The sequence below is a fragment of the Gigantopelta aegis genome, chromosome 12 (genome assembly GCF_016097555.1).
Source record: "Gigantopelta aegis isolate Gae_Host chromosome 12, Gae_host_genome, whole genome shotgun sequence".
In the NCBI taxonomy this organism is placed as follows: Eukaryota; Metazoa; Mollusca; class Gastropoda; order Neomphalida; family Peltospiridae; genus Gigantopelta; species Gigantopelta aegis.
In genome coordinates, this window is record NC_054710.1 from 49843747 (window position 1) to 49860083 (window position 16337).

At 35.1% G+C, this 16337-nt stretch overlaps 1 protein-coding gene across 1 annotated transcript in view; it reads right to left on the reverse strand.

Moving 5' to 3' along the window:
• LOC121386958 (pregnancy-specific beta-1-glycoprotein 11-like) overlaps positions 1-16337 on the reverse strand; it is a 54811-nt gene that overhangs the window by 34188 nt on the left and 4286 nt on the right. Inside the window, exons 2-3 of the mRNA XM_041518014.1 lie at positions 10603-10678; positions 3814-4137 (exon numbers count right to left, since the gene is read on the reverse strand). Of these exons, the coding sequence (XP_041373948.1) occupies positions 3814-4137; positions 10603-10669 (391 nt within the window). The 5' untranslated portion in view covers positions 10670-10678. The remainder of the gene's footprint in view (positions 1-3813; positions 4138-10602; positions 10679-16337) is intronic.

The following is a 16337-nucleotide window of genomic DNA, read 5'->3' on the forward strand; positions in this document are numbered from 1 at the left end:
CATATATATATATATATATATTACCATAGTCCGTTGCCATAGGTTTGTAATTCTGTTGGTATAGTCTGCCAAGTAGCACTTTAATATAAACTTAAAATGCTACACTGTTATCATATACATCAAGTGATGTACCAATTTAAAGTGATGTATTCGAAGTGATGTACCAATTGGAAGATATAAAAAAAAATCTATAAAAATAAATCAACAAGGTAAAAGTAAGCAGGGTTTCTAGGTTATGATAGCCCCACTCCCATGGCTAGTGATATTCAATGTTGGGCTAGTAAATAAATACTATTGCCATGCTAGGCGGCTAGTGAAAAAAGTGGCAAATGCTGTTTTAAGTATATTTTGTAAATAGTACTGTCATGGTACTAGTGGTGACACCAAATGCACTTGGGAACATCCATAGCAAATATATAGGAATTAAGGAAATCTTATCAACTTTAACCAAACAGTAAACGCGTTAAACACTTAATTTATGCTGACTAAAAGTTTGTAAATCCATGACAAAATTAAAGTTATAACCAAAACCTACTAAAATTATGTCAGTGCTCAAAACAGAAAGTACAATATGGCCTACCATTATTTATTTTAAAATAGCAGGCGAAAAGATATATGGTCTGCTACGAAACAAATTGGTCTACTGGAAGTAAGACAGTATAGTACTACGGTGAATAGAGGGTTTTCTGACAGTGTGTGGAAAATTAATATGTGTGAGATATATTTTAGAGCATTATAAAATTAAAATATAACAAAATCACGAGCTCAGACTCAGCTGAATAGAAGATTAATTTTTGGGTAATTTTTCAGGTGAATTTGTATTTAAACATGCGAGGTCTAAAAAATTGACTAACTTACAAGCTACAAGTCGAAAGTGAAAAATTAGATTTGTTTGTCCCAGCTCGACTGACCTACGAATATCGGCAGGTGTCGAAATCCGTGTTGACCTCTTTTGGGGAAGATTTTTTTTTTTTTTTTTCTAATATTAAACTAATTTCAATTTAGGCTTAAATAAGTATAATATTGATCTGTAGATGATAGCCTACTTGTCAAACATTTTAAAACCTCGATATAACTTAATAATGATTGGTTTTAACTCGCCTTCACATTCTTAAAATGGCCATAAACTAAATTGCTCAATGATGACAGGATACCATAAATGACATAAAACCACCAAAAAACAAATATAGTGTGTACTCTAGTTCAAGGTTAGGTCAAATTTTGGCATCTAGCATCAGGCCAATGGCCTCCGGCATCGGGTCACCGTATTCTAGAACCTCTGCGTTTATTGTTAGGTTTTAGGGGTTTGGGGGTCTAAATTATGAGGTTTGAGGTCATCTTTATAAATCTATGGGTAGATTTAGGGAATGAAACTCGTGTGAAAGCAAAATATCTGGTGAAAGGAGTTTTATTATAAGTGTTTAAAAACATTTTAGTTCTTAAATGCATTTGTGAATTATTTTGTGTTATGTGTAAATAAATGTTGATGTTTTCGTTATTGTATGTTTTCTTTCGATCTCTTGCAATAAACCAAGATGACACTATATTATTTCTGCTAGTGCTGCAACGATAAACCGGTATACCGCGATAATTGATCAGCTCGATACGAACCGCGGTACAGTTTTGCGTACCGCGATTTTTTTTCCTTGTAACTTATTTGATTTGAAATAGGCAAACAAACAAACAAAAACCACATCATTTTATTAATTGGTGATGACAGGAAATGCAACAATCACGTCAAGCGTAGTCGGCTTACTTGTTGGCATACGAAGTGATAGGTCGGTTATACTTGGTTCTAACTTCTAAACAAAACGTGTCAAAAGTCCAGTGAAAATAACCAGTTAACGATAATTACAAATAAATGTTTTGTTACTTACACATTATCATTCGTTGTTCATTTACGTTGGAATACGGCTACGGCTACGGCTACGGCTACGGCTATCATCTTCAAAGAAATAAACCAACAAATGAGAATCACACTTCGCTGTTTTTCACTGAACTCGGAATACTTCGGCCGATCGTTCAAAATACCTCGGCTAATAACCTCGGCTCTGGTTCGGTCGATCTGGCGAAACATTGTGACTCAATACGTACATTTCCGTGTTAAGCGAGCAGCAACGGAAAAGCCCGATAGTAAGGATTTCCGAATGTGACAATTTATGAATAGTTTGACCATTCCCAGTCTGGAGCTCCACGCGGTAAAACGTGTTTGTTTCGCTTATGCACACTGCACGTGCTTTCGTGTGCTCGACTTGGGGGGTCCCTCATTTCGTTGTTTTTGTCAGCGAAATGAAGTTTTCTACTGGAATGTATGCGGCCATTGGAACTGATTGAACGCTGGAACGCTTCTTATTTCGACAGCCTGCACCACCAGGTTGGATTCTTTTTTAGCGAGATTCCTTGCTTCCACGTCATTTCTCCGTCTGACTGTCGACAGGTTTTTTTCGTGACTCGTATGACGGCCATTCTGCAGAACGCCACGGTTGTTCGCGTTTAGTCTCTACATGTCCGAGACTGTCGTAGCAGTACTGGAAGATTGACCGTCCCACTCTAAGAAGAAATAGGAAGCGGGGTCGGCCCCTACTACTCTTTTTCTAGACTTTACCTTGCTTTATAGTGATACCATCTCGTATCCTCCGGAGTCGGGCCCGTCCGCACCACTATACCAACCCATGACGACTGGACTATACCCTAGTCTGATACTCTCTCTTGTTCAGACAGATCCGGCTTCTCAAGATCTGTATTTCAGCACAGCACTACACCTTCAACGTCTATCGACTGTCAATCTAGGGGTTTTCTTGACGGGATGCAACCTATCTCGTCCCTTTAAGCTGTGCACCCAAACGGCCTTAACGAGGCCACTCGCGTGGACATATCGATCGGACTTTAAACTTTTAGATGTGCGTTCAAAATTTTATGTCGAAATTACTTCTTTTTAAAAAAAAATATTATTAAATAGTCCAATCCTCTCTTCTTTCTCTTATTTAATTTTGGACTTTCCTTCTAAAATGCTCCAAATTATATAAATATTCGGCCGAGCAGTCAATTCTTTTTTATTTTTGGATTGTAACCTTTTCTTTGTTTTCTTTTTTTATTCTATTAACTTTTTTACTAATTGCTATTTTCAAAATTCTGCCCATTTTCATCCCCCCCCCCCCCCCTCCATCCCGAGTCAGGCCACCGATCTTATCGGAGGTCGGACTCGGGATGGGCGTGTTCGAAACCCTAGTGGTATATGGGCACGTTAAATTAGTTATCATCATCATCATCATCATCATCATCAATAGTTTGACACCGTCACGCCAGTATTCTAGTAGACTAGTATTGTGTTAAAAAATAAAAATATGGCCTAAAACATTTAACCTGACAGCTGAAACTAATAAAGATCATTAAAAAGTTATGCCTTCTATTTTCATTAAAAAAAAACCCAACCCATAAATAATATCAATTATATTGCAATACATATTGCAATACAGTTTCTTATATCGCAATATATCGCAATACGGTTTTGACCGTATCGTTGCACCCCTAATTTCTGCAAATACACTTGAAATCCAGATCAGAAACATTGAATCTGGGAAGTTAATAAACGGATTTGGGTTTAAGACGCTCAAGTCTAGTCGTCCGTTACATCTTCATAGTTACAGTGCCAGTACCTCCCACCCCACATCCGACACATATTGCCACCTACTAAAATCTAATCAGGTAATTAACCCTCTTCATAATGAATAGGCAGGTGATTTTTCAAGACATAAGCATACCAGTAGTATGATGGAACTTATTATATGTAAATGAGGTGGAATAAATTCTTACCATACACTTCCAGAGTCATTACTATGCTTGGGGTTCCTCCATATTCACCTGCACATGACCACCGTGAGCCATGTTTACTGAAGCTGACTGATGGGATTGTAATATTAAAAATAGTTTCTTCAGAACAAGAATATTCATATTCAGTAGGATCGTCTACATTGACACAGCTGGTTCCTGGCCCTTGGCTCATAGCAAATGGAACTCTAGCAGCTACCCAAGTCATTCCACCAGAGCCAGTTTTACTACCTGCGTCGCAGGTAAATGTGAAATGTGAATCAACATCAGCATGATCTGCAGATCCAGACAGGGAATATGGAGCTGAACCTAGACAAGTCAATAAATCAATCAAAATCAATTGAAACAAAGAGAAATGATACTGCTGATTATCAACATTTTCAAAAACACTGTACATCACAAAATATTAGCAATCTTAAACATTTAGCGAAATCCAAATAAGTGACATATTATCGACAATAAACTTTAATGAGGTCACCTTTATCAGATATTCAAAATATAAACTTTCATGAGGTCACCATTATCAGATATTCAAAATATAAACTTTAATAAGGTCACCTTTATCAGATATTCAAAATATAAGCTTTAATGAGGTCACCTTTATCAGATATTCAAAATATAAACTTTTATGATCGTCTAAAATGATATATTCCATGCAGTTTAACACTATACAGATAATACAATTGCATTAATGTGCATGCTAACTAACTACAGGTATATTTATTTGCTTCACTTACACTTTAACCAGTAGCATGTAACCACTGGTGTGTGCTCACTTAAACACAAAACAAAACAACACAAAACAATCAAACAAATGTTTTTTTTTGTGAACAGTCTCCAGATTTACAATAACATATTTGTGTCTGCCCCAAACTTTGTCAATCTTCAATTTCATTTTAAGATTTTTGTCAAAATATATTAATTATTAATTTAATTATTCTTCCCCTCCCCTCTCTCCTCAGAATTCTTTCTCATTTCTTCCCGATCTGGCAGTTCCTATCTTTCAACTTCTTTCGATGTCCACCTCCAAATTACTGCCCTTGTCTCTACAACTGCAACAGGTGCTTGTCTCGTGTGGCTATCCATGTGACACATTTGCTTTTTCCCGTCAGTATTTGGTATTTACTTCTGGCATTGTTACTTACTAATTGTATATATACTGCCTTTCCACTGTGCGGAAGACGAGGCTGCCAGTTGGTTGCAAGGAGTACACAGAAAGTGCAACCGAGGAGGAAGTTCAAACAGATATGCGATGATGTGGACAGCTCAGAAGACAGAACCGGGGGACAGTGAGAGACAGGGTCGAAACAGATAGACTTTGAGGAAGAAATTGAAAAGTGTGTTTGTTTGTTTTTTTGTGTTTGTTTTTTTAATGATAGTGATAGATGAGAAACATGAATGAAAGTGTGAGCCAACTTTGATGGGATTTGAACCACAGTCAGCTTGACTGTCCAGCAGCGTATCCACTAGACGGTATAGCTCACTTAGAGACTTTTGTTTTAAACGCATGTTACAATGTGCATGTATATATTAGAGCAGGTTTGAAAATTAACATGCAAACCATGGTCACCAGCAGGGCCAGTTGAAGGAAAAACCATGGTCACCGGCAAGGCCAGTTGAAGGAAAAACCATGGTCACCAGCAAGGCCAGTTGAAGGAAAAACCATGGTCACCAGCAAGGCCAGTTGAAGGAAAAACCATGGTCACCAGCAAGGTCAACTGAAGGAAAACCATGGTCACCAGCAGGTCAACTGAAAGAAAACCATGGTCACCAGCAGGGACAACTGAAGGAAAACCATGGTCACCAGCAGGGTCAACTGAAAGAAAACCATGGTCACCAGCAGGGTCAACTGAAGGAAAACCATGGTCACCAGCAGGGTCAACTGAAAGAAAACCATGGTCACCAGCAGGGTCAACTGAAGGAAAACCATGGTCACCAGCAGGGTCAACTGAAAGAAAACCATGGTCACCAGCAAGGCCAGTTGAAGTAAAAACCATGGTCACCAGCAAGGCCAGTTGAAGTAAAAACCATGGTCACCAGCAAGGCCAGTTGAAGGAAAAACCATGGTCACCAGCAGGGCCAGTTGAAGGAAAACCATGGTCACCAGCAGGGCCAGTTGAAGGAAAAACCATGGTCACCAGCAGGGTCAACTGAAAGAAAACCATGGTCACCAGCAGGGTCAACTGAAAGAAAACCATGGTCACCAGCAGGGTCAACTGAAGGAAAACCATGGTCACCAGCAGGGTCAACTGAAAGAAAACCATGGTCACCAGCAGGGTCAACTGAAGGAAAACCATGGTCACCAGCAGGGTCAACTGAAGGAAAACCATGGTCACCAGCAGGGTCAACTGAAGGAAAACCATGGTCACCAGCAGGGTCAACTGAAAGAAAACCATGGTCACCAGCAGGGCCAAATGAAGGAAAATCACCCTAGCCGTTCTCAAATGCATCTAGCCCTTCAATTATAGCATTGAAATTTAACTGCACAGCCAAAATCAAATCTAGAATGTTATTAGTGGAATAATAACCATGTGTTCACCAGATATAGTTCGTTTGCTTCAACAGGAAAGCGATTAATTGATATGCAACTTCATAATGAATAAAGTTAAAATTCATATAAAACATGTTATTTATTTTTTAACTTATATCAACTCAAATACATTTTTTTTGAAAAAAACCCACAGTATAAATAAAAATGTTTCTTTACAAATTACCATTATTGCCTATTCTACTGCATTGTGAAGAGATACGGCCCTGGTCATGTATTACAGTTTTGTTATTCAGATTACCTTGGATATTCCATCAATTGCCTTAAAACCTGTTTCAGAAAAACATTAATAAATAACCTATGCAATTTGATAGTAATTTGTAAAAAAACTAACTATTTTTAACTTACGTTGAACTCCCCCCCCCCCCAACCCCCCCTCCCAAACAAACAAAAAAAACAACAACAAAAAACAACCTCTCTCTCTCTCTCTCTCTCTCTCTCTCTCTCTCTCTCTCTCTCTCTCTATATATATATATATATATATATATATATATATATACATATACATATACACACATAATTGTAATAATGCGTGCATGTGTGTGCCTGTGTGTGTGTGTGTGTGTGTGTGTGTGTGTGTGTGTGTGTGTGTGTGTGGTGCTTTTAATTTGGATATTGTAAATGCTACAGTAATAGGCTATTAATAAAATATATATTGAAAAATAAAAATAAGTATGCGCGAAAAAAACTAAACAACAGCATTTAACTAAAATATACAATGTGCTTTGTTACTGTATTACAAAGCATAAAATCGTACTTATTTTTAAAGGACACCGGACACAAAAAGACATGTAGTGTGTAATGGTTTAAATTAGCGTCAAAGACCGCATTACTCGAACGCACAGCTCGCTCCGAGGCACCAGTCAGCTGCGCGTCTTAAATTTGGGGTAAAAACAGAAGTGGGCGGGATTATGCATAGACCTGAACGAAAGCGAGGCAATACGACATCGATGAGAGTTATCAAAGACTTCCAGCAGTACCGGTACACGTGTTGATTATTTGGTTGTGCCTTTCAGCCGTCTCTTTTTCTTTTGTTTCTTCTTTTTTTTTTTGTCTCCAGTTTTATCGCAAATTTAATTTACAGGATACTAATTATTATTATATACTGTCGACATAATTATATGATGGTTAACTCCGCAGTGTTTAACTACAACAGTTAACAGCAATGCATCCCCCCAAAAACGGGAAATAGGCCAAAATCGTGGTTTCCATTTCCAAAAAATGAACGTTGTTTTAGAACATGGACGCATTATTGTCGTCAGACGAGCTTTACACGAACTAAATACAGCAGGTTATGGTACATTTGCAATGTGAAAATGAAAACAAGTATGTACTTACGATATACATTAAGTCAAGGTATTGCAATTTGTTCACATATGAATATTTAAACATCACATTTACTTACCTATAATTACGAAATTAATTTTCATCGACAGCCCATAACTCGATACTAACGTCTTTTGATCTAGTTGGTTTGTTAACCTCATAACAAAATAGCTTCAAAACGTGAATTGATACATTAGTTAACAATGTGTATCGTCAGTTCAGTATATTGCCATTAAAATTAAAATGCCAACACTTTAGAACAACATATGTACTCTGGCCAGAAGGAATGAGGTTACTTAGTTTTAAAGTTATTGTCGACTATTAAAGCATAATACAATGGCACTTTTCAATTATTTCTGTATGTCATATTAAAAATACTCTACACCAAATAATTGTTTACCTACCCTGGGTGTCTGCCAGAAGTTACGGAGAGTAAAATGGCATGTATGTACTAAAAAATCTCAGAAATTAATGGATAGTAAGAGAATTGCTGTTTAAAATGTGTAAAAGTGCATCAAATAAAATGTCCAATAAACAAATCCAAAAAAAATCAAACCCATAACCACCCAATATACGTCTTTAAATATATTTACTTCTTATTATGTACCCTCACATTATTTTCTGGCAGAAAGCCTGCTACCGTTGGCAGAGGTTGAAACAATAGGTCGTCTAATTTTCGACTGTTACCATAAAATAGTATAATTAATCACTTTTGGCATCAAGCAATTTAAAGCAAAATTAACAATAGTTACCACTTGGAATAAGTATCATATATTCCTCCATGAACGATTAAATAAAATAACACTGGGTATATTGTAATTAGTTTTGTTTTATTCCAATATATAACAACAAATGTGTTGTATGTCAGTATGTGGAGCAAACTACCTGAAACAGTTGGATTGAAATCATGATTACAAAATCCTAAAGATAAAAGGAACTGGCCTCTGCATATTATCTATATGTGTACATGCCTGTAGGAACGATATTTGAAGTATGTGGAGGGAGGGGGATACAGTCTCTGGTGAGGGATACAATCTAGATTTTCATCTTTAGATCATCTTTATTTATGTAGAGTAGTGAAAACATACATTTTCATATTCATGTGTGGGATGGAGAACAAGCCCCTCCCAATTCCTACGGGCCTGATGTATTTTATATTAATAAATGCAAAGACTTCTATGAATATCAGTATGTGGCAACATTATAATATTTTCCAACATTTCTGTGTTTCTGTGCCCGGCTGTGGACACTTTCGGCAGACGGGTAACAATAATTAAAATGAGAGGAAAACAATTAAAATAAATAAATAAATAAATAAAAATACACTGTTTAAGCAAAAACGTTAAAACATGGAGGATAACAAAGAAAATTGTGTTAATTTTAGTTTTTTGTTAAAGTATTATATAAGTTACCCCCCCCCCCCCCCCCCCCCGAAAAAATCATGGACCCATAAAGAAAATTCCCTTCTTAACTGTTTAAGGAGTTTCAGACTATTAACTACTCAGTAAATCCTAGCTACGGTCCTGTATATCTTGCTTTGGTGAGGAGGGTACGCTTTTGTGCACATTTGCGAAATTGACCTCTGGAATATCCACTGACATGTCATGTTTACATCTATGCTGAACAAGATTTATGATGAAATATTATTACATTGTGTGTGTTTTTCTTCTAATTAGGTCCAGTTGCTTCAGTTTACATTAAAAAAGTCATAAAAAGTGCTTGCTGTATGCTATGCTAGTCTATGACCGTGTAGCTTCCTCGTCTTCGTCGGCAGTTTGTTCCTCCGAATTTTCTTCTAAGACAACATTTCCAGGATTAGGGACAAAGTCTCTGGTAAATGGTTCAAACTGATACGGTTTGATGACATTAGTATACCTATGTTCTACCCAATGCTATCATGCTGCACTGGGTGGAACAAGAAATGTCAGTTAACAAATACCGCCACTGGTATAAATGAATCTTACAGCATATTCGCAAAGCAAATAAACTAATCATTAAAATTTACTTCCAATCCAGAGTTGCAAACATGTTAAAGATAAAATTGCCGTGGAAAATGCCATGGACACCATTTTGGTCATTTTCTTAATTCCATGTGCTGCGCCACCAACACCTTTCCTGCAGATAAGCGGATATCAAAAGGATATATAATGGGATATCAAAAAATACTCGTCTCCAAAAATCTCGATGGGAAAGGGTTTCAGTGTCTGACCCCCGGACTACACCTAATATTTCAGCTTATTATCTCTAGGCATTGCAAACAAAAGATCAACGAAACCACATGCTTGATGTTGGTAGTATCTCCAAACTTCAGGGGCTATCTATGTCAAAACATTAGCAAATTTCAATGAAACTCAAACTTGATTTGTAACTGTATATAATAAGAACAAACACACGATTTCAGGTCAATATTTTGAGTTATTGTCAAAACAATGTCTGGAAAACCACATATGGAAGGCTTGTGATATATTCTGCGATAACAAATATATAGTAAACTGCATAACTTACCATAAGAAACATCTTCTCCACCAACATCTTTCCTGCTGATAACGGGATATCAAAAGGATATATAATGGGATATCCAAACATGGGAAAGGGTTTCAGTGTTTGACCCCCGAACTACACATACAATTTCAGCTTAATATCTCAAGGCATTGCGAACAAAAGATCAACGAACCCATATGCTTCATGTTGGTAGTATCTCCTAACTTCAGGGGCTATCTATGTCAAAAATGTGCAAACTCCAATGAAACTGAAACTTGATTTGTAACTATATAATGAGGTCACACACAATTTCAGGTCAATATTTTGAGTTATTGTCAAAACAAAGTCTGGAAAACCATATATAGAAGGCTTGTGATATATCCTGCAATAACAAACATATAGTAAACTGCATAACTTACCATAAGAAACATCTGAACTGCTCAGTAGTGAAAGACATACCAACAACAAACAACTGTTCCTCATCATTTAGATTTTCTGGAATGATAAAATAAATTTCATACAGAATCACAGTGTACATGTATTTTATATAAATTACACTTAGGCCAAATACAAATACATAAGGTTACATGTGAAAACAAATTATGGTTGGTAGGTAGGAAACAACTTTTGTTTTCGCTTTGTTTTGTTGTTTCTTGTTGGGTTGGGGGTTTTTGTTGTTGTTTTTTTTGGGGGGGGGGTTTGGGGGGGTTGTTTGCTGTTGTTGTTGTTTGTTTTGTTCGTTTTTTGGTTAGTTTTTTTTGGTGTTTTTTTGAGGGGGGGTTTTGTGTGGGGTTTTTTTTTGGGGGGGTATTGGTTTTTTTTTTGTTTTTTTTTTGGGGGGGGGGGTGGGGTTGGTTTTTTGGGGGGGTGGGTGGGGTTCCCCCTGTATTTCGTATTTTGCAATTCAATTCAATGTATTGCCTATCAGCTAACAGAGATAAGAATTATCTAATTATTAATGCTAATGTAATAAATGAATATTAAATATCAGCTAACAGAGATAAGAATTATCTAATTATTAATGCTAATGTAATAAATGAATATTAAATATCAGCTAACAGAGATAAGAATTATCTAATTATTAATGCTAATGTAATAAATGAATATTAAATATCAGCTAACAGAGATAAGAATTATCTAATTATAATGCTAATGTAATAAATTAATATTAAATATGCTAAATGTGTGTATGTTTTCTTTCATCGACGCTTTGACGGATTGAGGTGGGTGAAATCAACGTATATCCAAAAGTTGATCTCTTGTCGGTTGAAGCTTGGCGAATTCGCCGTACACAACAGGGTAGGTCTATTTGTGCTTACAGTGGCGCGAAATTGCTGTACGTGACAGGGTAGGTATGTTTGTGTTTGCAGTGGGTCGAAATTGGCGTACATCACAGGGTAGGTCTATTTGTGTTTGTAGTGGGGAGAAATCGCCGTACATGGTATATATGTTATACTATACCTTATTTTATGGCAGAGAAGAACTTTGTTTATAAAGGTATACACAGAGATTCATAGAAGATCTTGAAACAAATAAATGAATGAATAAATGTTTAACGACACCCCAGCACGAAAAATACATCGTTTATTGAGTGTCAAACTATGGTATCTTGAAACATGTTGAGGATATAATTTGCCAGAGGGTAGCCTACAGAGGGTAAAATGTCGTACCCTAAAATCTGGGAAATTAATGGACATATTTTAAATCAAATATTTTAGGTAGATGCTAGAAAGCAAACTGATATTTAAAATCTGTTAAATAAATTATAAGAAATGCAGTGTCCAATTTCAAAGGATTTCAAACCCATAACCACATAGTATGGCCAGTTATGATCCCTTTTGTTTTTATTATGTACCCTCAAATAATTTTCTGGCACGTTATTTTACTTTAAAAAAGAAAACAAAAAAGAAAGACAGAAAGAAAAAAGTGTTAATGTTGTTTTTATTTGAATTAGACAAAGATACATTATCATATTATACATGTACATATTTCGATTACCTAGATGACTGTATAAGTCTATTAAGATCAGCAGAATAAATATTTCAATGAAGTATGGCGTGAATTTATGCAATGAATAAATGGGAGATGCTTTGTCAGGAACTGGGAGGGGGGGGGGTGGGGGGGGGGGGGGGGGGGGTCTGACGGGGGGTCTGACGATTTTTTTTTTTTTTTTTTTTTTTTTTTTTTTTTTTTTATTATTTTATTAGGGAGGGTCAATACTTTGCTCAATGTGCAGGGCGAGTCCTTAGCAAATTTAAAATGGCAGGGAAATGTTTTATGTTGTTGTTTGAAGATTTATTTTGTCAATAATGATGCAAGTACTTCAATCGGGTTTTAGTGAATACGGTAGGTAATACAGTTTTGGTTTTTGTATCCCTTTGTTGCACTATTTCAGTTGAGAAACGGTTGAAACATGGTGCCACAAGTTTTGAATATCAGCTATATAATATTATATAGTGTATGTAACAATATTCGGACGTAGAAAAAAACCAAACACTTTCTACGTCCCTTCGGACTATAGAATGGCCCTCCCCTCAAAATTTAGATAATGATATGGTTCCCACTGGCCTGTGTATGTGAGCTTATTAAGTACATGTAATAAATACAATTATGTGCACTAATTATTACAGATTGATATTTAAATTTTTTTATGTCACCTCATTAAATACATGTAATGAACACAATTATGTGCACTAATTATTACAGACTGATATTTACATTTTGTTTAGGTGAGCTCATTGAATACATGCAATAAACACAATTATGTGCACTAATTATTACAGATTGATATTTACATTTTGTTTAGGTGAACTCATTAAATACATGTAATAAACACAATTATGTGCACTAATTATTACAGATTGATATTTACATTTTGTTTAGGTGAACTCATTGAATACATGTAATGAACACAATTATGTGCACTAATTATTACAGATTGATATTTACATTTTGTTTAGGTGAGCTCATTGAATACATGTAATGAACACAATTATGTGCACTAATTATTACAGATTGATATTTACATTTTGTTTAGGTGAGCTCATTAAATACATGTAATGAACACAATTATGTGCACTAATTATTACAGATTGATATTTACATTTTGTTTAGGTGAACTCATTGAATACATGTAATGAACACACTTATGTGCACTAATTATTACAGATTGATATTTACATTTTGTTTAGGTGAACTCATTGAATACATGTAATAAACACAATTATGTGCACTAATTATTACAGATTGATATTTACATTTTGTTTAGGTGAGCTCATTAAATACATGTAATGAACACAATTATGTGCACTAATTATTACAGATTGATATTTACATTTTGTTTAGGTGAACTCATTGAATACATGTAATGAACACAATTATGTGCACTAATTATTACAGATTGATATTTACATTTTGTTTAGGTGAACTCATTAAATACATGTAATGAACACAATTATGTGCACTAATTATTACAGATTGATATTTACATTTTGTTTAGGTGAACTCATTAAATACATGTAATGAACACACTTATGTGCACTAATTATTACAGATTGATATTTACATTTTGTTTAGGTGAACTCATTGAATACATGTAATAAACACAATTATGTGCACTAATTATTACAGATTGATATTTACATTTTGTTTTTGTGAGCTCATTAAATGCATGTAATAAACATAATTATGTGCACTAATTATTAAAGATTGATATTTACATTTAGTTTTTCTTAAAGTTATAATTTTATTTCCTCCTGCATGTTTATAAACAAGGCATTTTCATAAACTTTCAAAACCACCATTTTGGACACCCCGATGGATCGTCCCTAAAACGATCAATACATACATAAAACTAAGTTGTTTTACACTCGAATTCTTCAAAATAGGACTAAGAACAATTCATCAGAGTATTTATTTAACAACTGTCATAATAATAGTTGTGTATGACACTAATTATTAGATTTCATAAAACTGGCCGCCATTTATATTATAAACGTGGTTTGTTACAGCGCCCAGCCTCGTTTTGATATCTCTTAACAGGAGTCACTGCGGACTCTGCGAATTATAAACCTCGCTCGCAACATTCTGACACCCCGATGGCATAAAACGATGTATACATATATAAATAAAAAAATGTTTTACACTCGAATTCTTCAAAATATGACTAAGAACAATTCATCATAACATTTATTTAACACTTGTGATAAAATACACTTCTGTATGAGACTAAGTCACTTTTCGCAACCCTGTTTTGGCTTCGTACACGATAAATGTAGCATAGTAAATCCATATTTCGTACAAGGTGCATTTTTTTAATTACAAGTTTTTTTTCAAACGCATTCGAGTGCATTGGTAATGTTCACACAAAAAAACATTTCAATAGCAATTTTGCATTGTAATGGTTACAGCATTCTTAAAACGGAAACGTCATGTAGCTTCTTTTTTTTTCTTTTCTTTTTTTGGAGGGGGGGGGGGGGGGTCATTGTAAAGAGATCCAAAGTGACGTTAATTAAAATATCAGGAAAAAGGTTTTAACTATTCATTAAAGGAATGGAAAATATATTATAGCATACCCTTTAAATGTACCAGAGATACAACTTTGCGGTGGTTTCAGTACAGAATATTGCATCGAATACTCGCAACTAACCATTTTGTATATACTATTGACTATATAGATACCAATAAATGTACTTTCTGTAATCTGCTGCCAGAGACAATGGAACACTTATTCTATGATTGTCATTTTGTTAAAAAAAAAATAAAAAAATATGGAAATCTATTGCAAATTGGATAACAAATACTATGGGTGAACATATTACTTTTGATAAACATATAGTTATCTTAGGTTTGCCTAATGAACCAAACAGCAGTGTAGTAAACTGGATGATTATTAATATAAAATAGTATATTTATTCTATAAAAATGCCAAAAAAAACAAAAACACTTATGATCATTACAACGTACAATTAAAAACAAATTAGAAATTCAAAGGTGTATTCTGCTTAAAAACTGTTAATACGAATATTTTGAAACATTGGAAGAAATGGTATAATTTATTTATTGACAATTTTACATGAACTTGTTCAGCTGTAGTTTTAACATACTGGCTTAGAGAAAAACATTAAAAGATAAAATGTGCAACCCGTTAGGGGAGATTCGGCTAATTGCGGACATCGGCTAATTGCGGACATCGGCTAATTGCGGACATCGGCTAATTGCGGACAAAACTCGACCATACTGCCACTACAGTCCATGTTCATACATTAAACATATCATTTTATTGTCTGCAAATTGATAATGAGACTACAGATAGTTCTTGAAAATTCATGTTTCTATTTTTATCCCGGTGTCACTTTAAAAACAAACCCAAAAAACATTCACAAAAATAGTATCTCACGTCACATGCACAATGGCATCGGTCACGTGATACAATTTATTTCTTGAAACGTTTTCACTGAATATGTCTACCAAATTTCGTGTAAAACAGACCTTCGTTTTTGAATGGCGCGAGCGCTATCACGCCCGTGAACCCCCGTCAACTCAATCTGACGGGCGCGAAAAAACGCGCACCTAAATTGAACAAATCACGCTTGTGTTGTTTGTTTTTTAATTCCGCCATTTTAATTGTTTATTGAATCCAATCCACAACGCCACAAATCTTTCCATTCTGTTCACAATGAACTTCCGAGAATACTTTTTACATATTGAAACACGATTGGTTGGTTATGTTTACACTGACCCAATCAGCTAGGAGTTCACTTCTTATTAAGATCTCATCGGTTTTGTTTGTTTAATTTCGTACAATGCACGTAATGATCGCGAAATGTATTTATACTGTCGTCGTTTTCATCACGTACATGAAAAAATAATAGGTGCGTTGTCCAATATATATATATATATATATATATATATAGATATATATATATATATATAATAATATATTTGTTATCACTATTGGACATAAAGTGCTCAACACAATGTTAGTGGAGCAGGTACACTAAATTTTTAGTATTCACTAATAACTCATTACTCGGAGTTTCAGGCTCCTCGCCTTCATCAGATGAGTGTTTATAATTGTGACAGCAAAAAGCGAAATCGGTAGGATCAGCAAAATTATGTTAGACCGAATAAAGAGTGAAACCACGACTCAAGA